General features: G+C 45.2%; 1 protein-coding gene across 11 annotated transcripts in view; it reads left to right on the forward strand.

Annotated features, from left to right (window-relative positions):
- The window catches only part of SEC31A (SEC31 homolog A, COPII coat complex component), a 41013-nt gene that overhangs the window by 13292 nt on the left and 5471 nt on the right, over positions 1 to 22250 (forward strand). Inside the window, exons 12-25 of one of the 11 annotated variants that reach the window (XM_039710411.1) lie at positions 257 to 331; positions 3468 to 3518; positions 4243 to 4320; positions 6388 to 6463; positions 7044 to 7222; positions 8809 to 8935; positions 9082 to 9227; positions 10839 to 11012; positions 11535 to 11708; positions 14273 to 14365; positions 15012 to 15141; positions 16108 to 16461; positions 19660 to 19707; positions 21158 to 21216. In XM_039710411.1, coding sequence (XP_039566345.1) covers positions 257 to 331; positions 3468 to 3518; positions 4243 to 4320; positions 6388 to 6463; positions 7044 to 7222; positions 8809 to 8935; positions 9082 to 9227; positions 10839 to 11012; positions 11535 to 11708; positions 14273 to 14365; positions 15012 to 15141; positions 16108 to 16461; positions 19660 to 19707; positions 21158 to 21216 — 1764 coding nt within the window. The remainder of the gene's footprint in view (positions 1 to 256; positions 332 to 3467; positions 3519 to 4242; positions 4321 to 6387; positions 6464 to 7043; positions 7223 to 8808; positions 8936 to 9081; positions 9228 to 10838; positions 11013 to 11534; positions 11709 to 14272; positions 14366 to 15011; positions 15142 to 16107; positions 16462 to 19659; positions 19708 to 21157; positions 21217 to 22250) is intronic. The other 10 variants (XM_039710412.1, XM_039710413.1, XM_039710415.1 and 7 more) reach the window with 10 other exon arrangements.

Genomic DNA, 22250 nt, shown 5'->3' on the forward strand with positions numbered 1-22250 from the left:
AGCTTTAGATGGGCTTTTCACTGCTCACTCTAAGCATTTAGAGGTTTTCAGGTGAAGCAGATAAACAGATTGTTCACCTTCAGTAACCACATGGAAGCCTTGCCCATCTGCTCAGGTGCCCAAGTCACTGAAGATTTTTGCATTTCTCTTTATTACGTTCATTCTATTCAGTCAGTAAATCTCCCTGGGTCATTCATGCCAGTGAGGGAGAAAATGAGAAATTGTGAATTTCAATCTAGTCTTTAACTTTTTAAAGGTGAACTTCGAAGAAGATTCACGTGTTAGATACCTTGAGCTCTTAGGATACAAGAAGGATGATCTAAGGAAGAAGGTAAATGTGCCATATGTGAGATAAATAACTTTTGAATTTCAGAGTTTAATTTCGGAATTCTTACAGGAAACAGTTTGCTTTGTTGAGTTTTTTTTTTTCATTAGTTGTGTCTTCTTGCAATATGGGTGTTCAGTGGAAATGCCAGAGCAGGCAGCAGACTTCAGAGGTGTGTCTGCATCTGGCTGTCCATTGTTGATGTGAAATTCTCACTCATCAGAAAGCTTTGATATTTATTGATTCAGGCTGTTCATGTAACTTTACTATGTGACCTCCTTCTACTCGAGCATGGTGGAATGGGATCTGCTTTTAGGCTTTCTGGCAGAAGAACATGTAAGCAGTTTTCATTAACTAGACATGGACAGTCCTTTTTGTTTGAGGGAAATATCCTGCATTTTTGAAAGGAAAAGAAAAAAAAAAGAAGCCCAGAGGTGAAACATGGTTACATTTGGAAAAGCAAAATTTGGATTACTAGGAAGCAATTTTCACATCATTATAGACCTTTCTTCCCAGCTGGAAGATTTTTACTCAGTGTTACAGGGAGTTACCTGCTGTGCCTTTTGGCTGTGTTGTTTTCAGTTGTCTACCCAGGAACTGTCTAGTATTTCTTCAGTTCTGTTTCAGTGGATTTTAACATTTGACCCATTTTCATTATGTCAAACTACTGTTTTATTTTCAAAGATTGGCTCCATTAAAGTGTCGTTGTGCTCACAAATTAAATGTCCTTCAGGGCAAAATTAATATGATTATGGGGAAAAAATCGTGGTTTTGGTAACAGTTTGTCCTCAGCTTCTAAATATTTGTGCAGAGGCAAGCACAGCAAGGGTAATCCTGTTATTGAAAAGCAGCTCTCAATTAGAGAATGCAGTTGAAGTTTAGTAGTGGTTCTGCAGAGTGGCCTCATGAGATTAAAGCCCAGTGCTTGCCTTTGCTCTGGGTTTATATACCCTGTGCGTGGGGAGAAGCTGGGAAAATGGGCAGAGCTGAACTGGGTGGCCTGGAATGCTGTGCCTATTCCATTATTTCAGTATTTAGGAAACAGATGGGAGGAGCTACAAGGTCCTGGTTTTATGTAGCTGTTTTCTGAAAACATTCCACGTAGAAGTTGACTCCGCGGTTTTTTTTTCCATGTGAAGAAACAACACAGTGCAGCTGTTTTTTTTTTTTTCATTAGTTGTGTCTTCTTGCAATATGGGTGTTCAGTGGAAATGCCAGAGCAGGCAGCAGACTTCAGAGGTGTGTCTGCATCTGGCTGTCCATTGTTGATGTGAAATTCTCACTCATCAGAAAGCTTTGATATTTATTGATTCAGGCTGTTCATGTAACTTTACTATGTGACCTCCTTCTACTCGAGCATGGTGGAATGGGATCTGCTTTTAGGCTTTCTGGCAGAAGAACATGTAAGCAGTTTTCATTAACTAGACGTGGACAGTCCTTTTTGTTTGAGGGAAATATCCTGCATTTTTGAAAGGAAAAGAAAAAAAAAAGAAGCCCAGAGGTGAAACATGGTTACATTTGGAAAAGCAAAATTTGGATTACCAGGAAGCAATTTTCACATCATTATAGACCTTTCTTCCCAGCTGGAAGATTTTTACTCAGTGTTACAGGGAGTTACCTGCTGTGCCTTTTGGCTCTGTTGTTTTCAGTTGTCTACCCAGGAACTGTCTAGTATTTCTTCAGTTCTGTTTCAGTGGATTTTAACATTTGACCCATTTTCATTATGTCAAACTACTGTTTTATTTTCAAAGATTGGCTCCATTAAAGTGTCGTTGTGCTCACAAATTAAATGTCCTTCGGGGCAAAATTAATATGATTATGGGGAAAAAATCGTGGTTTTGATAACAGTTTGTCCTCAGCTTCTAAATATTTGTGCAGAGGCAAGCACAGCAAGGGTAATCCTGTTATTGAAAAGCAGCTCTCAATTAGAGAATGCAGTTGAAGTTTAGTAGTGGTTCTGCAGAGTGGCCTCATGAGATTAAAGCCCAGTGCTTGCTTTTGCTCTGGGTTTATATACCCTGTGCGTGGGGAGAAGCTGGGAAAATGGGCAGAGCTGAACTGGGTGGCCTGGAATGCTGTGCCTATTCCATTATTTCAGTATTTAGGAAACAGATGGGAGGAGCTACAAGGTCCTGGTTTTATGTAGCTGTTTTCTGAAAACATTCCACGTAGAAGTTGACTCCGCGGTTTTTTTTTCCATGTGAAGAAACAACACAGTGCAGCTCATCTGAAAGTTTGTGATACCCAGATGGAAAGCTCACTAAATCACAACTTGGTTCTCCTATTATTGGTAGCATTAGGAAAGTAAAAACATGGATCACAGATTTCAGCTTCTTGTAATAAGCTGTTAAGAACGTGGGAAGGGTGGGTTATATTCTTAAAACCTGTGATTCTCATGCAAGCCAAGTCCTGGATTTCTCATTTTTATTGTAAACTAGTGATTAAAAAAGAAAGCGAAAACTGTCTCCAGCAATTTGAGCTCAGCTCTCTACACAAACCAGCCTACAAGGGTAAAATAAAGGCTACAATACAAAAAGCAGTAGATAATTTTAGGAGCAATGTGAAACCCAGGCTCCCTGATGCTGAAATAATATAGAAACTCTATACATAAAATTGCTGGGTTTGAGAGCCCTAATTGAATCTGGAGTTATGGTTTGCTTTGCTTAAAAGCTGGGCATTTTAACTCTTTTTTTTTTTACCTTGGAAAATCCTAGCCATCATCCTGACAAAGTGCCTGATGTCAGCAACCACAGCTTCCTGACAGGTTCTGTGTTCCACAAGGATTGTCACTGCTTTATTTTCCCTGACCAGAGCAGACAGAGGATTTTTTCCTTCATGTTCTGATACTGCTTTTATTCCTGTGGTTTCCAGCAGCTCTAGTGAGGTTTGAGGCCTTTGAGCTGACAATTAAAGGTTTAAAGGTGTAGGACAGCTGTTGTTTCCATCAGAGCTTGGTGTGCAGCTATCTTAGTAGTAAATCCATCACCAGCCTGGAAGAGGAAATGGCTTTAGTTTTGTGTTAAAGTGTTTAATTTCATGTTAACTGTTGTGCAAGCAACGTGGTAGCTGCATGTGCCAGTTTTGCAATCTGAGAATTTGCTGTCTCTTTAAAAGGGTACTTATTTAAGTCTTTGTTTTCCAGATCACATCTGCTCTGAATAAAGAAGGTCTTGCAGATGGTGCCTTGGGAGAGGTAAGCAAACACATGTATGTAACTCTCTGGTTACTTTTATATGCTATAGTAATTTGAAAAGTAAGAATAATTATTCTTTCCACTTGATAGCTGTTCCAAAGTAAGTCACAAACAATCCAGCATGTGGCAAGTTCCTACATTCAGTAGGATGAAGGTGTTATTAAAAAAAAATAACCACTTCTTTTCCACTCAGATGTCCCCCTTCTTTTCCAATGAAGGGCTCTCAGTCACAGGTTTTAATGTGGGGTCTCATTGGCACCTGATTTCAAGAGCAGCACCTTCATCAGCCTTTAAAGAAAGCAGGACTGAGCGTGTGTTCCTGTGACTTTTCCTGCAAGAGTGGTAACTGCAGTTCAGGCACTGCCCACACTGTAATTGCAGTGGCCTGAGTCTACAGCAGGACTCTGCAGTGCTTTTGTGCCACAGACAATTCAAAGTCATCTGTAGCTGCCTCATGGGGAAGAAAGCTTTTTTTTTTCTTTTTGCATGTTTTGAGGCAGCTAAGATGAAAACAGCACAAGGTACTGTGTAATGATAGAGAGCAAAGAGACCTAGCAGGGCCTCTACCCTGTTTGTGAGGCTCAAGCATATATTGCCAATGCATTTCTGTGATTTTCAGTCTGGTTCTAACTGTTGGTTGGTGGAAAGGTGACTGTACTCTGCAATGCAAAGTATTTCTGCCTCTTTTGCTGGTGGATTTTATGGCATCTTCTCTCTGCTGAAGGCTCCTGCAGAATCTGATGGATCTGTGCCAAACGAGGGGGATGAAGGCCAGACTACAGAGGAGCAGTTCTTGGGAGAGGTATCTGTGGCCCTCTAGACTAACCCTGCTGACCTCCCCTGTATTTACTTTGTTTCTTTTAACAGCATTTCATTTTCTTGGCTTTTCCTGCTGCTGAGTATATACAAAAAATTATTTATAATGGTAAAACTGGACTCTTCATGATATTTTTTTCCATCTGCTTCAGACAGTATGTTCAGCTAGGTTTATTGCAGGCAGTTTTTGCTCAACTATGTCAGCATTTGGGATCCCATACCATTTGAACAGGATTGTTTTCAGCCTGTGTTTTACATATGAGGACAGGTCTCTAATCAGCACTAAGGACTGAGCCTCTGCCTTGTGAGGTGTCACTAGCACTGCAAATAGTGTATTGCTGTGTGAACAGACCAGCTTTGCTCTTCCCCATTCCCTCAGTCTCCCTTTTGGATTAGAATTTGGGCTGGTAGCTGTGCTTCCTGTGCTTGGTGCCTGTCTGCAGCTGTCTGTGGAGATGGGGACAGTGGTTTAAGGCTCTTGCATGTTGGGGTGGTGCACTTGACTCCACATAACAAACAGCCTGTTAAAGACACTCAAATCAGGATGCTCTCCTTGGTTATGTGCTTGGTTGATTGTTAGTTCTTTAGGCTCTGTAGTGGCAGACATATGTGTCTGACAGTGTAAGGGTTTTGCTGTATGCAGCCATGAAGATATTGGATATCTCATTACAAATGTTTCTTCTAGGAGAGAATTCACAGCCAAACATGACCTTAGCCTACCTAAATATTTGTGATTCTGGCCTGAAGCCACTAGTGATACATCAGGGTGTGCTGTCACATGCATAAAGTATGGCACATTATTCCTGTGGTAGTCATAACATGCTCTCAACCGATACCAAACACACATCCAGTGTTATCTGACAACAAAATCATTTTCCAGATGCTGTGTCCTTTGCACAAGCCAAACATAAAGCTTGTTTCAGACTTGTTTCCCCCTCCAAATGAATGGCTTTGGTCTACTGTGTCCTTCTATTTAGCTGAACAAGCAGGGTGTTCCTGAACTCTCTTCATGTACGGGAGCAATGGCTTGTGACAGAGGAGGTGGTTTGTGGGTCAGGTTCTGCACTTTGCCTAGCCTGTGCTGTGAAAATGGATGGTGAAGAAACACTTCTCTTTTGATGCTGTTTTTTATTATTGAAAGTTTTGTTTGAAATCCCAAAATCCAGGTACTCACACAAAGTGGTCTCTGTCTTAATTCTGGGGGAATTTTATAGAAAAAGCAGCCTCTGTCTACTGGACATTCCTGTCCTGAGTGCTACATTGGCCTTCCCTATTGAAAATTAAGCTTGTGTAATTTACTAAATTAAACTGGGGCATAGGTCTAATGCAGAGGGTTTCAAGGATGAGCTGAAATTCAAAGTGGAGCAGAGTGGAACCTAGGTAGCATTAATAGTAGACTGTTCTTGGTGTAGGGGTTAAGGCTGAAAGAGAAGGAAGGAGAAGGATTCTGATTTTCTCATTGTAGCTGTAGCTTTGCTCGGAGGGGGTTGTGTGTATATGGCTACAGATGCAAGTTGGTACCCAGGATCCAGGTGTCTGGCTGCTGGTACTTGTGAGATGAAGGAACTTTAACTGGTAAATCAAAGAAAAACAAGGAATTCATTCACTGCTTCCCATGAGCAGGCAGCTTTTCATCCCTAAGAAAGCTGAGCTCCATCACATGTAACAGTGACTTAGGAAGAGAAATGCCATCACTGCAAACATCCCCCTCTTTCTTCTTCCTCCAGCTTTATATTGTGCTGAGCATGATGTTAAATGGCCTGGAATATCCCTTGGGTCAGTTTGGGGTCAGCTGTCGTGGTTGTCTCTCATCCCAATTTCCCATGCACTGCCCACCTTCTCACCAGAGGTGCAGTAGGAGAAGTAGAAAAGGCCTTGGTGCTGTGCAAGTCCTGCTCAGCAAAAGGGATAACCTTCCTTTCTAAATTAATGGTCTCTGAGTAGTCTGAAGTTTTAAATTTAACTTGCAGTGCAAGAGCCACATAGTTTTAAAATGTTTGTATTTTCTAAGTATTTACATAATCTCATAAATTATGCTTTCCCTTTCTCTTAGACGCTGAAGGACCATAAAAAAGAAACTGAAGATGTGGGAGCTGCAAAGACAACATTTAACATTTCTGTTAGTGGAGGTACAAAAAACCCTTGATATTGATTTTATTGTCTGTACTGTTGTTTGTAAGTACTGATGTTGATACTGGTGTTCCAGTGAGAAGGCAAATTCTGCACAGATTGTGTAGGATTGTGATTACTTGCCTCTAACTGCATTCTCATGCAGTATCAAGGCACTTGAAAATACAGCTTTTTTTAAGGAAGGAAGGAAGTTGTACAGCACTTGTGTACCCCATTGCTGACCTGCAGCTGCTCTGAGTGATAAAAGAAGATATGCTTGGTCAGGCATGAAGTGCTGTTTCTACAGAAACTCCCAGGGGATCTTGAGTAACACAGAAGCCACTGACCCCTGTCTAGGTTTGACTTTTTATGGTACTATTCAGGTAGTTGTTTTAGGAGCCATTTAGACCTCTAGGAACTTGCTCTGTCACGAGTTAAGTACTGCTTGACAGTGCCCCTGTGGCATGGCTGTAGCTGGCCGGGAGCAGGCTGGTTTGCAGCCAGCTGTGCCAGTGTTGTACAGCAGTCGGGCAGGACCTGCTGCTGCATCTCCGTGGCTTTTGTGGCAGCATTTGGAAGCTCATCCCTGTGTTGTTGCAGATGTGGATGGGCTGATCACACAGGCTCTGCTGACAGGCAACTTTGAAAGTGCAGTGGATCTGTGCCTGCACGACAACCGCATGGCCGACGCCATCATCCTGGCCATCGCCGGCGGACAGGAGCTGCTCTCCCGGACACAGGAGAAGTACTTCGCCAAGATGCGCAGCAAAATTACCAGGGTAGGTGTTTGCAGGCCAGAAGTAACGTGCTCATATGCCTTTGGCAACTCCCTTTTTCCCCTTGAAAAGTTTTCTTGCCATTTTGTAGGTTTATTTCTGGCGGATGTTCGTAAGTGTTCAAGTCGGTAAGATCTCGGAGCAGAAGGATTTTTGTTACTCTCTTTTTTAAGGCATTGATAAGGGGACAGCAGGCACACCACCTGAATATCAGTACACAGGAGTGTTTTTTATCAGGAGTATTTTTTATCCCATCTCCAGTGTCTCTGAGTTGCATATACACTAATAGATTGTCAACAGTGAAGACAAATGCTTTGAGAAGGGCACATTTCAGTCTGCTGTTCTGTCACTTTTTTCACACGTGACCCATGCTCAGGGTCAGCAGCATTATGTTGATTTCTGCCCATGATCAGTCTTCACAGATTTTGCTGATGCTTTGTTTTACTGCATACACAGAAGAGAGAGCAAAGTATGCCCAGGGTAGATTAATCACCCTTTGTCTAGGAGACAGCCTGTTATGGCCAGCTGGTTATTGTTATTTTCAGCTTTTTGCAGTGCTAGAGGTTGCTGATGCTGCTTGTGCAAATCTTTCTTTTTTACTACCAATATGAGAAATAAGTGACAGGAGGTTGAAACAGGAGAGGTGCCTTTAAAAGAACAGTTGGTTTAGCAAGGGTGGCAGCTTTTAGAGGAATTTCTTCACTGTAGTTCATCCTTTGGGAAAAGGTGTTTTTATGAAGAGCTGACCAGTTATCTGTGCCTATGCTGACAGGCAAACATTGACCTTGTAGTTAGGATGTTGCATTTGTTGTTCAGGTGTGTTTTTTCTCTTCTGGTCCCAAAGTGCACACATATTGCTTGTTCAGCTGTTTCTGAGCTTGAAGTCTTGGCATGAGAAGGACTGTGTTCACTCTAGAGCAGCACAGCTGCCAAGTCTGTCTTTTGTCCAAAGCAAAATAACTGAAGGGAGAGTTTTAACACAAGGACTGTGTTCACTCTAGAGCAGCAACAGCTGCCAAGTCTGTCTTTTGTCCAAAGCAAAATAACTGAAGGGAGAGTTTTAGAAGGAAGAAACTGGAATTCCATTCTGAGGGCTGTGTAGGGTTACTACAGCCAGCTCAGGTTTATATTGCTGCCAGCTCTTTATGCAGCCTTTTCAACTGCCCCTCACTGGTCAGCTGGAGACCAAGAGCTTAAAGATGAATGGAACTGTTTAACAAACAAAATCCATACATCTCCCTGGGCATTGTGTAGAAGACTTTATAGCTAAATTCTTGGTAGGTCATCTTTGTCTGCAAAAATAGTGCTGAAAACCATTTGCAACAGCTTGTGGAGATTTGTGTATTCTTTTCTTGTTCGTTTTGTAGCGAGAATAATCACCCTCTGCATGTTCTCTGAGCTTGTTTTGTGATTTTTTTCCTTTTTAAGTAAGATGTGCTTTTGTGCAGCTGTTGAATTGTAATGCAGTACCTGTCATGACCCTGGATATAGTGGGGATGGGTACACTGGAATAGATCCAAATTATCCTGTGTATTATACAGAAGAAGTCTTAGCAAAATCCTAACTGTGGTCTCTCTCTCCTGTTCTAGCTCATCACTGCAGTTGTAACAAAGAACTGGAAAGAGATTGTGCAGTCTTGTGACCTGCAGAATTGGAGAGAGGCTTTGGCTGCTGTGCTCACTTATGCCAGGCCAGACGAGTTTACAGCCCTTTGTGGTAAGGACCTTCACAGACTGGATAATTCCAGAGTGGTATCGTGGCTTTGCTCACAGGTCCTTGGCCAGTTGCTTCCCCAGCTTCAGCAGTGGTGGGGAGGGATACCCAGAGGGATTTACCAGCATCTTTGTTCTTATTTTATCTAGATCTCCTGGGTAGCAGGCTGGAGTATGAGGGGGACAGCATTCTGCAGACACAAGCTTGCCTCTGTTACATTTGTGCTGGCAACGTGGATAAACTTGTTGCTTGTTGGACCAAAGTTCAGGATGGAAACAGCCCCTTGTCCCTTCAGGTTGGTAATTCTTTTAAGAAAGGTGTTGGAAATAACAGACTGCAATCATTTGGCTCTTAAATCAAATTATCTAGTGTAGAGCTTTGCTGTCTGATGTACATCAGGATGCAAGCCTTTTCTTTCTGGAAAAATAACACACAAATATGATACTGGAAAACGTGCTGGGAAGTACAGTGGCCCCTGTGTTTGCCTTGTTCTTTGGGTAGTGCTACTAATACACTTCTTGTGTGAAATGATAGTAGTACTTAGTGTTTTGGAGGGGTCTTTCAGTGATTGCATTTTTTGTGGTTAGGAAATACTTGGGCTTTTGTACTTTTGGAAGTTCAGGAGAAGAAATCAATAGAATTAGATTTAAATCTGGGGAGGCAGCTGTGGGAAGGTTCTCATGAAAGTTTTCCCTAGGAGTTTGCATGTACAAAGTTTGGTTTCCAGCAGTGAAATGCATTGCTTATAGCAGATATCTTGAGGGAATAGGGTTGATGAGTGGAATGAGGCAGTAATGGAATAATTTATTTTATAATATAATGTTAGTTTATTCCATCTGTTGAAGAACCAGTTTTAGAAAGTACTTACTTGACGATGCTGTGAGACTCTTCTTTAGTTAATTGAAGGAACTGATGTGTATCTGAGTTTTGCTTCATGTCATTAACTCTCTGAATTATCAAAATAATTTGATTTTGAGGGCTTTATTTACAGATTTACCTTCAGTTTGAATTTGCATTTTGATTGCATGGCTTTGGTCTCTCAGGCTGTAAAATTGGAAAATGTTTTTGAAGTCCTAATTAGGTGACTTGTTTACTATGATAGTGGCAATAGAAGCTGCTGTTTTGGGGTGTTCACTTGCCTTTTTTGAAGTGCTGATTTGTAGGGAAAAACAAATGGTTATAAAACAATATTAATAATGTATGGTTGAAATCTTTTGTGTGGTACACTCTCATTCAATCTCTTGTAAGATTTTTTTAAAGGGCTTTAATTTTGGCAAATGAATATTTGTAGTACCCTTCAGTATAAATACAGTAAGAAAAACATAAGAAAACCGAACAGAAAATGTTCCTATAATTTAAGACTGAAGGAAACCCAACCAAGACCAGCTCTGGTGTTGGGGGATGTGCAAGGAAAGCAAGATATAGAGTATTTCTGGTGAATATCAGGAAAACCATTTTGCTGTAACAACCAGAAAACTATGGACAACTCTTCCAAGGGAGTTTTTAGATCCTTTTGAGCTGGATAAGAACTGACTTACTAAAGCCCTGTAAATGAATGTGCAGTGCAGTAGTGGTGACAGGTGTGATGTCTGTTTGCTCTGAGGCTGTCACCAGGTAATTTCATGGAAGCATCCACTTGGTGGAGATGCTCAGTGCTGATAGAGCCCTGAAATGCTGTTTGGTAAAAGTAGTTCTTTGGAACTCTTCTGGCTCTGCTGTTAGGAGCTGCTTGGTGGGTGGCTGCAGTTCCATCCCCTGGGAACAGCGGTGGCTGTTTGGGAAACCTGCCTTGGCTTGGGCTCCCCACTGGCTGACAGGGGTCCTGCCAGGGACAGTCTTAAACCAGGGCCTAGTTCACATTGTTGTTCTCACTTGTGGGTGGGTTTTTCCCCTCCTGATCTTTCAGGATTTAATAGAGAAGGTCGTGATCCTGCGCAAAGCCGTGCAGCTCACGCAGGCCGTGGACCCGAACGCCATGGGCGCCCTGTTGGCCGAGAAGATGAGCCAATATGCCAACCTCCTGGCTGCTCAGGGAAGCCTGGCTGCAGCTCTCACCTTCCTCCCTGCCAACACCAACCAGGTATGGGGCCTTCGGGCTCTTTGCTCCCTCTCTGTCTGTGAGCAGGTGTGCTTCAAGCAGAGGTCTCTGTGTGCTGCGGTTCAGCATCGGGACTGCCGCTTGACATTCACCTTGGAATGTGACAGTCAGGCTGTTCCCCCCGCCCTGCCCTGGCCTTGCTGAGCTGGCAGGTGTGCACAGACTTGTGCTCCCTCTTGGTTTCACACCCTTGTGCCTGCAGCCAGTGACTGCCAAAGGGTGTCCCTCCTGCAAGCCAGACGTGGCAAATGAAATGTCATAAACATTTGGTTCTTCTTTTCTGACTTCCCATCTTCCATCAGCTGATATTTGTAGACAGCTGGTTTGGGAATGAGGCAGGCAGTTGTAAAGCAGTTCCAATGGCCTCATGTCTCATGCAGAAAAGCATGAAATGAAGCAGGCTCAGAGGGAGCTCATCAGTGGTGGCCACTCAGCCTCTTGGTGTGATGCACTGGGTGCCAGGCAGTGCATCTCAGCTCCCTTCACTGTCCTTTCTGCTTGCAGCCAAACATCGTGCAGCTACGGGACAGGCTTTGCAGAGCCCAGGGGGAGCTCCCAGCAGGACAGGACGGCCTCAAGGCACCATATGAGAGAGAGCCCATGTCCAAAGGACGAGCTGGCCCCGGGGCTGGACGGATGCAGGCACCCCAGGCTCCAGCCCAGCAGTATTACCAGCAGGTAAAAGGCCTTTGCCAGTAAGGGAGGGACATGGTGCTTGAGTTCTGCAGAGTGATGGATGTAATAATTTTTTTCCTTTCTCTTGATCTGAGGCTGTGTGACAAACCTCTACTGAGAGCCTTGTGGTGAAGGTCACTGGTGCTTCCGTTCAGTCAGTACAGATGCCTCCTTTACTCCTCACCTGGAAACATCCTTTATACACCTTGTCAAGTAGCCTGCTTCTGAAGATTAGATGTTTCCCCCTTTGTTTGAAAATGTGCTTCAGTGCCAAGCTGTGTGGGAGAGCACTGCAGGAGTTCTCTGTGCTTCCTGTCGCAGTCCCTGACATTGTCCCATCCCTGCAGGCCTTGGGGCTTGCTCATTCTGCTCTCCAGCCTCCTCTGGGGCAGATTATTTTCACCCCAGCTCTGATTTTGGCTGCAGAAGTTGCTGAGCAGTGGTTATAGCAAACTGAGGGCACTTTTCTGCAGCTGTGGGTACAGCCTGCTGTGGAAACACCTTCCCAGCCAGGTGTCAGAGGGCAGGGGCTGCTGGGGAGGCTGAGGGTGAGCTGTACTGCAAGAAGGACCAGGTGAGTATGAGACTAATAAGGGAGCTGTTCAGGGAGGAAGAGGAGAAATGGGGGAGGAAACTGCTCTGGTTTTACCTCTAACCTGAGGATGACACTGCAGCAGAACACACTGGCCATCAGGGCAGTGTGGTGTGGTGGGCAGCCCTGGCTGTGTGTGTGCTTAGAGAGCACTGCCAGGTCTCTAATCCCCCAGCACAGCACTGCAGCTCATCTGGACCCCTCTAAAGGTGCTCTGGGCTGGGCTTTTCTGAGAGCAGAGCTGGGTTAGGGCTGTGGGTGTTCTCCTTGGGCAGAGATTGGCACAAGCAGAGGTATCTCTTGCATCTGCTGCCCCCAAGTACTGCCTGCCAGAAAAAAAACAGGGCAGGAAGAAAGAAGGGATGAAAGGTGTAGGGGGTGAGTTGGCATTCTCAGTGTCAGCAGAAGTGTCTCTCCAGGGTGTTAGTAAGGTAGATTTCAGAAGGGACAAAGCCTTCATCCAGGATTTACCTTGCTAACCCCCCTTGCATATGGTATTAAATGCATCATCATTAATAATCAAGTCTACTCTGCTGTCTGTCTTTGGCCTTCTTCCTGGTAAGCAGAGTTGCCTTGAGAAGTGAAGCTCTGTGTGTCCTGTTTGTTTGGCTTTGGAGAATAGCAGCTCTCCTCTAGATGTTGAGATATGAGCAGTGCTTTTTTAAACCAGAGTTCCCTCTTTCTCCCACTGCTCCTGAAATGCCTCAAGCAATTATTTCAGCAAGGCCTGCTTGTTAATTAAAGGCTGGGTGTATCAGAACCCCACGAGTTCACTGGGAATTACAACCCCCTGTGTTGCTGGCTTTTCAGGGAGTTTATCCTCAGCAGGAAGGGCTTGAAGGGGACAGGTGTCAGTCAGAAAGGTTCCCAGCTGATGAACCGGAATGGAGAGAAATTGCATGTTTGAGTGTTAGGATACTTGCTTTGTTTGACCTCCTTTTTAAGAAGGTGTGTACGTAGGACTTGTTCAAGCTTGAGGCAGCCTTTGTTTAACTGCTGTCCCAAACAGGAACATGTTCTTAACACTTGGGTTCCTTTCAGCATAGTTTTGTTGAACCCTCTTTTTCATCTGAATAAACCAGGCGTGAAAGGGGGTGAAAAGTCTTTCAGATTCTCTGGTGATGAGTGATGCAGGCATTAGCAGTGGCTGCTGTGCAGCTGACTGCACCATTAGCTTAGCACTGCGTGTGCTTAGAGACACAGACTGAAGCCAGCTGAGCCAGCCAGGGCTGCAGGGTCACAGCTTTCCCTCCGCTCAGATCCTTGAACCCCAGTCATGTCTGGGGTTCTGCCTTGGGCAGCCTGCCCCCCCCTTGCTCAGGAGTGTCCCAGGCACAGGAAGTTCTTGATTTCTGTCCCATCAGAAAGATGGGAGTGGTTGTATGGAGTTGGAGCCGTTTGGAGTGGCAAAGAAGGAAGATGGAGGAAAGGAGCTATGGGAGACTGGCTGGGAAGCACTTACCATTAAGATGTGTATTTGTGCATGTGCAAGAGCTGAATATCAGTTTTTAACCTTTTAAAATTATATTTTAACATTTTTTAATTAATCTGAAGCTCAATTTGAACAGACTCCTTCTGTGTGAGGCATATGTTTGAATTTAACATGGAACCTGGGGCTTGCAGCTGTGGTTAGTGATGCTCACTGTCATGGACCAGTCGGGGGGGAGCTTCTGCAGTAGGAAAATGTGATGAAAGATGGAGACCTGGCTGACTGGTACACATAACACTGCACTTGCTCCACAGCCTACTGCAGCTGCAACACTGTGCTTCGTCCTCACTCTGCAATTCACTTTGGCTCCAGTGATTTTTGTCTGTCTTGAATGCAATTCCCTTCTTCCTCTGAGATTTTACGGCTGTTACAAGTGCCAGCATGCAAACCTTCTTGCGTTCACTTCTTTGCATCTTGATTTGTGAAACCCTTTAGACTTTTTTATTGTTTTGTTTTCCATGATTGGTATTTCTTTGTTCAATTCAGGTTAGAATTGCCCCTACTGTCACTACCTGGAGTAACAAAACTCCTACTGCCCTTCCCAGCCATCCTCCTGCAGGCTGTCCCTCTGACACACAGGTATAACCTTCATTATTCCTCTCTGAGCCTCTGCTCCACCCCAGTGTGTCCCCTGGTGTAATCTATATTCTTGGCACAGTCTGTACAGATAGATGGACGGAGCAGCTCCCATGTGTGCTCTGGTTTTACTCCTCTGCATCTCCTTACCTTTTTTTCACCAATGCCCAGAGGAGTGGCACTGGAAAATCTTGAGTGGGATCTCAGTGTGACCTGAGTCTCCCCAGCCCTTGCCCCACACTGGAATATCTGAAGTATGATTTTTCCTTTCCCCTTTCCCATGGAGATGAGAAGCTGCAGAGTTACCATTTTAGTTTGGTTGAAGATGGCAGGGTGCTCTCGGGCTGCCTGAACACCAGGCAGCACTGGCAGGGAGCTCTTCCTTGTGCAGGCAGGTGTGTGCTGCTCTGCTTGCTGCTGAGGTCACTGCACATCCAGCTGTGCTTTCAGTGCTGTGCTGGGCACCCTAAGGCACTGGGGTGGTTGGAGGCATTTGCCCCTGTGCTGTTGATTCCCTTCTTCCAGGGAATATGGCTTCAGGCCTTGAAACGTGAACTCATCATTTTGCTGCAGTTCTGCTTCAGCACTGCATTACCATTACTAATGAAATCCTGTCTCTCCCATTTTTCCTGTAATTTTTCTTTGACAGGGGGAGAACCCACCTCCTCCAGGGTTCATTATGCCAGGTGCTGCTGGCCCCAGCATGCCACCACAGCAAGGCACGTCTTCCAACTACAGCATGTACTCGCAAGCGGGAGCGCGGCCAGCGTACCCACAGAGTGAGTAACAGCATCCCCCCTCCCTCCCACCCAGTGGGCCAGCCTGAACTCAGGGATAGCTCTGAGTCCCCTTCTTGTGGTTCGGAGTGTTCAGGCCAAGCCAGTCCCAGAGTTCTTGGCAGGGTGGGAGAAAGGCAAGATGACATCTGAGGGTTATTTCTTGGTGGGGTGCAGGCATCAGACACCCTCTGTCAAACATTCATGCTGTGCTGAGGTGTCCCCCCACAGCTCTCAGACTCACTCCTCAGCTGGCCTGGCCCAAGGTTGTGCCTGGGTCAGAGACTCCAAAGTCTGAGTCCTGGGAAAGCAGCACAGGCCTGGTAAAGAGAGACACAGCTCCTCTGTGTGCAGCTGGGCCATCTGTTCCTCATTGGGGCTCCATGGGAATGGGACAGGGGATGAGGAAATGAGGGCAGTAGTAGAGGGGAGTGAAGAAGGGGGCAGAGCCCTGTCTCACTCAAAGCAGTGACTGAAAGTACTGGCATAAGGGAGAAAAAATGGTAGAGGATATGGAATTAGGCTGCAGGACCCACAGTGAAAGGCTGTGAGCTTACATCCCCTTCCAGAGTCTATATTCATTTCCTTGGTCTAAGTTTTCCCTTTGTGAAAACCTGGGACAGGGCTTTCCTTTCTCTGAGAGCCCCTGTGAGGATTGCAGTGGTCCAGAAGACAGCAGTGTCCATGTGTCCAGCCCCACCCCAGGCATCACGGTGGCTCTGGGCTGGAGGGTGTGTGTGGCAGAGCAGCAGTCCCTTGAGCCAAGGCCATCCTCTCTGTGCCTTCTGGTGGCAGGATGGGAATTTAGGCAGTCAGAGTTGTGGGAGCCAGGATTTGGCTTGGGCAGGTAAGTGGTTTCAGGGGGTAGGGGCATGAAGAGAGGAGAGTCAAGTGAAGAAGGAAGCAGAGGCAGATGAAACCTGCTGCTCTGTTGTGAACTCACTGACTGTTTTTTCTCCCTCTTTGTAGCATATCAGGCCACACAGCAGTACTCTGGAACTGGGGGACCAGCTCTCTATCAGCCTCAGCAGCCTATTGCTGCCCCTGCTTCAGCCTCTTACCCCAGCCCTGCCCCTAACACCACCCCTTCCTACCTGCCCTCTGCCCCTGCCCACTCCATGCCCTCCCCGCTGTACCCCGGGCAGCCTCAACCCTCCCCAACGAGCCTGAATCCCATCTCTTCCTTCCCTGTTCCTCCTTCTGGCACATCCTTTCAGCATGGCAGGCCAGGACCTCCAGCAACTTCTGTGGCTTATGCATTACCTACTGGACCAACAGGTACTCTGCCTGCAACCAGTGACCTTCCTGCATCCCAGAGAACAGGTCTGCGCTTGGACAGGGGGGCAGGCAGGGAGGAGGGAGGGGTTTGCTCTTCACCCACTCACTTAAATATGCACTTTTTTCCTTGTGAATGCTCTGTAAAAAGTTTTCTTTTGCTTAGAGATCAGTTCAAAGCATTTCTAAACCACGTTGTCAGCCCTGTGCATCTGTGACAGGGCTGTGTTGGTGCGCTGAGCAGCATGAGCAGTGGAGCCAGACTTGCCACTGTCACAGAGCTTTTGTCTTGCCCAAGACAGGATGCTACAACATGCTTCTTATGAGGCTGTTGTATGCCATGGATGGATCATGGCTCAGTTTTAATGTTGGTGTCAGAGTCTGCACTGTGACTGGAGAGCAAAGTACAAAAATGAGCAAGTTTTCCTAATCGCTGCAGACAAGATGATCTCAATTCTCCTCACTGAATGATTTTGCTGATGTGATTTGCCCATGTCCCTGGTTCTTGAGCAGCCTTTTAAGCCTGGATTGGCAGCATATTTAATTCAAACATTTCCCGTAGCATCAGCTCTCTTTCATTATTTTGTCCTTAACCTCTTATTGCAATGGGATTTACTGAGGTTATGAAAGCCTTAAAAGATAATCAGAAGTGATTTAGAAATGCTTTCACATGTCTCTTCCCTGAATGTCAATTAAAAGCATGTGTGTGTGGCTGACACTTAAGAGCATGTTGGAGCATGCCTGGTGAGAGAGCACTTGCTGAGGTGGGGCTCTGTGGCTGCTTGTGACTGCCTGGGTGTCACTGCTGTGGGACAGTGACCTCGCCTGCCATAGCAAACCTGTGCCTTCACTTAGCAGCCTGTGGAACAGCAGCTTTGCATGTCAGACAGTGCAGGAAGAATCAGCAGTCCTTTTCTAAACCTGCTCATGAACACCCTTCACATCCAGGTGGTCCAGCTGAAGAGTCAAGGATCTGGGAAGAGGTTACAGGGAATACTGAGCAAGATTTGAGAGATGTTTGGGGCACATCTGTTTTGCTGACAGATGCTAATGTGCCCATTGTCATTCCCTCTTATTTTAAAAGTCTGTTAGGGGTTATGCAGTGCAAAAAAAGGATTTTGCCTTTGGCATTATGAATCCTATGAGTAGGTTCTCCTGTTGGTGTCCTTGAGGCTGGCAGCTCACAATATCGCCTTGTGTTTGGGGGAAAAGTGGTCTTTTGCCTATGTTAAAAAATAGGACTGGTGTAGGACTGCCACACTTGCAAGGGGAGAAAAGGCCTTTTTCGTCCACCATGCAGCCAATTTGGAGTCCGTTCTGTTTTTGGAGGTGCTGTAGTGTGATCTCTCCTGACCCCACATTACAGGGCATGTCAAACTTGAACCTCTAAGCCAGAGGAATTATTGAACTGGAAGGAGGGAGAGGTGTTGGATAGGGTTCTAGGCCTAGGATGTCAAGCAACACATTATAATGCTGACAGCATAGCTTCTGCACCTCCAAATAAATGCAAGGAGCAAGAAAATTGTTGTTCTTACCCATTTTACTGCTCAAGTTGCATCACTGGCAGGCACTTCTTGCAGTGACGTGACATAGTCCACATGGCCTGCTCAGAGTGGGTGAAGCTCTTTTCGGAGTTAAAAGTTGTTCATATTAGGCTTTTTATCAAACTTCTGAGAACTACCAATGCTGCTTCTGTTTTTCTCAGCAGCTGTGATGAGCAGGGTAGCCAGTACAAAGTGTCAGACCTTCAGGAACCCAAACTTGGGCATCCTGTGTGATTTCTGCAGCCTTAGGCTGAAATGCAGGGGTGGACTGCAGGGCATGGTGAGTGCTGAGCCCAGATGGCTCATGCATACACACAAGTGATGATTGCAGCTGGAGAACTATGGAAGAAAGACGAAGTGTGCCTGAAGAGCACACTCTGTTCTCTCCCAGTATTTAGATTGCACCTTTCAGAAAGCATACCAACAAGAATGAAAAAACCCTTGTTTTCTAAGTGCAGCAATGACAATGCACATGCTTAATATGCTTAACCACCAACACATTTTCTGAGCAGCTGCACTGCTGGTGGGGGATGCCTTGGCATGAGATGCTGTAGAACCACTGAGATCTGCAGCCAGAAGTAGATGTCACCTGTAACTCTGAGTGTTCTAGTGCAGTGATGCTGATCCTGGCAGCGAAGTGGTGTGCTTTTGTGTGTGGTGATGATCTTATCTGGGAACATCATGCTTCACTTTGCAGTTGTGACTCATTTAAAGGCAGGAATAAGGGAGGAAGGAAAAAAAAATCTCAAATCTGAACTCTTGAAAAGCACCTGACCTTTGAACTGGCTTGGATTTACAGATGCATGTAAAAAGGAAGAGTTCTGTAAATATATTCTGGGTTTTTTTCCCAAGGCATATAACATCAGTATGTTAAGCTGTGCTTGAAGCTTCTGTAAGCAAGAAAAGCCCACATTTAATTTGATATTCAACTCCTTTCACTTCATTTTGTGTTAGATCTTAGAACCTGCTTTCAAGGGAGTTCTAATTTTCAGCATCTTGAATCTTGTTTGAAAATGCAATAGACCAATCCTGGGCTAAAGGAAGGGTTTCACCAGAACTATGAGCAGGCCAGCCCCAGGGACAGGAGTTATCTCATCCCCAAAGCTCCTTTCCTCTTTGGAATGGTGAGGGCTTTCTTGGCTACATTTTGCCATTTGGGTTTGTTGCTCAGTCTGAGCAGGCAGTGTGTGTGTGTGAGTGTAAAGCTGATGTGTGAACATACTCCTGTTGCTGGGCTGTGTGCATTTCAGAGCGTGCCTTGGTCTGAGAAAGTACTTGGGAGATCCACCTTAAAGTCAGGTACTTTCAAGCATCCCTTGAAAAGCTTTCTGGAATGATAAAATGGTGTTGAGAAGATTGTGGCTAAGAGTAATGAGCTGTCAGCTGCACTGGAATAGAAAATGAGAACGTCAGAGGAGGGAGGAAAAAGGGCCAGAACGCTGCAACGTTTGTTACAAACTAGAAACACTGATTTACTGCATGGAAAGAGCAACAGCTTGTTCTGGGGGAAGATGGACAAAAGTAATTTAATGGGGGGTTTGAACAAATGACTTGTCTCCAAGCTGGCATTGCAATTTGGTTAGGTGTTTTTTTCTGCTGATGCATGTTGTGAAACTAAATTGCTGGTCAAAAATTAAAGGCCAACTGCTTTATTATTTTTGAAGAAAAACATTTTTTTAGTTATCTTTGCATTTTTCTGCAGAAAGTCTACCATCTCAAGACCAGGCCTCTCCCTTCACAGGTGAACTAGGTACCACCTAACCTGAAAATAATTACAGCCACTACATGAAATTAATTGAACGGACATCAATTATGCGAATGTTCTTTACAGAACATTGTGTGATGCTGTTTGCCAATTAGACTTTAATCAAATTGATTTTTAATTCCTTAATTGAAACCAATAACAATATATCTGGAGTTTTTAACCACAGAAACAAACTCTTTTTAAATATTGTGCTTTTTTAATGCAAATTATTCCAGGAAATTAACAGCAGTAACTGTCTGGGAGATTTTCTTAATATCCTATTCCTATCAGTTAGACTCCCTGTATCTGAAATACTCTGGGATTTTCTGGATAGGGAGGAATAGAGGAGGCTGCCAGGAGATGGCACTGCCTTTGGTTAAAGAGAAAGCAGCCGTGAAAGGGGTTTTGAATAGTTTTCCATTTACCCCTTTAACTTGCTCTGGATGTGGAACTTGCTTGACAAAAGCCTGGGAGCAAATGACTTTTCAGATAAATTGAGCAAATTCTGCAGTAACCTGTTCAGTAAAATGTTAACCTGTGCTAAGGTAAATTCATCATCTGCTAAGTGAAAAACACTGTGGTGAAAAAGTCCATGGAGCAGGGCTTTGGTTTTGTTGGCTTTTTGTGGCTTTGTGCAATGGATCCTGGTTACAGGGGTGGCTGGGTGCAGTGCCATGGGCCCAGTTCCCTGGGCAGCTCTTTCTGATGCACTGGTGGGAGCTTTGGGTGCAAATCTCACAGCTGCAGGGGGCTTGCTTTCTTGGGGAAGCACAAGGTTGGTGCAGAGCAGCACCCCAGACTGGGAGTGAACCTGCTCACACAGCCTCTGTGCTTCCAGTTTCGAACAAATCACCCCTGGTGCAGAAAGTCAGATTTTTCCACTGTGCTCAAGCAGCTCTGCTCTGATTTGGGGGTGCAAAGCCCCCAAAACCATGCTATAGCTGGCAGGGGACAGCTGGGTTTATGGCTCTTTGTGTTTCCAAGGTGACTGGGTAAACCTGGCCTGAAATGCTTAAGGCCTCTTATGCCTCTTGTTTTTGTGTGGTGTGGCTGGGGAACTTCATGTACAGATGTCCTGGATAAGCTCTCTTCGCATACACAGTCTGTGTAGCAGAGCTTTTTGGGGCATGGTAGGCCCTCTTCAAAGGCATGTCTGCTCAAAGCTCTTTTTTCCTGCAAGGGAAGAAAAGGTTAATAATTAACTTATTAGCTTGGGAACAGCTGGTCAAGATCCCAAACCTTACCCGGTGGGCATGGAGCCCAAAGGGTCTGATGGAGGGATGCTGGGAGGCTCTGGCTGGCACAGGAGATGTTCTGGCCCTCAGGGAAGGGAGCAGGCAGCTCAGGGCAGGCTCTGCCAGCAGAGCCATGCTGTGGATCTGGCCCAGCTGAGCTTAAGAAGGCATCACTGCCCTCTTCCCAGGTACTTACAGTCTCTGTTCTCTTTCTGTCCCAGGGCCCCAGAACGGCTGGAATGACCCTCCCACCCTCAACAGAGCTGCCAAGAAGAAGAAGGTACTCTAGGAAGTCCTACCTCAACACAACTGAGTGCTGATCCCTTGAAAAACAATAGTTTAAGCTGCTCCTGGGAAACCTGTTGGCAGGAGAAGGGAAGAGAAGGGATAGCAACAAACAATCAAAAGCTGCATCTCATGAGCAGAAATGGCCTTTATGTCTCTCTAATATGCATTATCCCTCTCCAAATGTCTAAGCCTCTAAAGAGATGGTTTTTGCTGAAGTTGTGGTTGTTAATAACAACATTGCTTGTGGTTTGAAGCAAATACTTCCAACTGTTTTCATCTGCAGTAAAGCAGCAGAGTTTTGCAGGAGATGGTACTTAGGCAAAATGAGGAGGCTGTGCAAATTGTTGTAGATTATTGATGTTGCTGGAGCTGAAAGCAATTTATCCTGATTAAGGGTCTGACCCTGAGAGATCTGTTGAGAGTAAGACAATTTCCATGATGGAGATAATGTAGTTTTGCAAAATGGATTTCAATTGCAGTAGGGCAGGATAACTGGGAACACTTGGCACGGAGCAGAGCAAGCCTTTCCATCCCCTGGTGCTGCTGGAGGCTGGAGTGTCTCCACAGCAGCCAGTGTTATCCACCACTCTCTGACCCTGAGAGGCAAGAGTTAGTCTGGAGCATGTAAAGTGTGGGGAAAACAAAACATTAGAGCAGCCAAAATAAGGTCTGGGTGAAGGCAAAGGCAGAAGTCTTCCTTATCTTTTGGGTTTTGGTTGGTGCAGTTCCAAGTAAAGAAGCTTTTGGAGGTTGGATAGAGAACTCTTAGTGTCAGAATAACTGCTGGAGCAGAGAGCTCAAGAAGCAGCCTTCTGCACAGGGGGCTCTTGCTGCTTCTGTTGTGTGTGTGTGTCACAGCCAGAATTTCTGCCATAGCCAAGGCTTGCGGGTTGGCTCCTTCTAAATGAGGAATGTGTTTGTTGCATTCCCTCTTGGGTATTTAACAAATCTGTCAGTCATGTTTCTATGTTTGTTTCCCTTCTGTCCACTGTCTAAGGAGTGGTTTAGTATGTTCTAAAATGACTC

This window comes from Passer montanus, unplaced genomic scaffold (genome assembly GCF_014805655.1).
Source record: "Passer montanus isolate IOZ18808 unplaced genomic scaffold, ASM1480565v1 scaffold23, whole genome shotgun sequence".
Classification (NCBI taxonomy): Eukaryota; Metazoa; Chordata; class Aves; order Passeriformes; family Passeridae; genus Passer; species Passer montanus.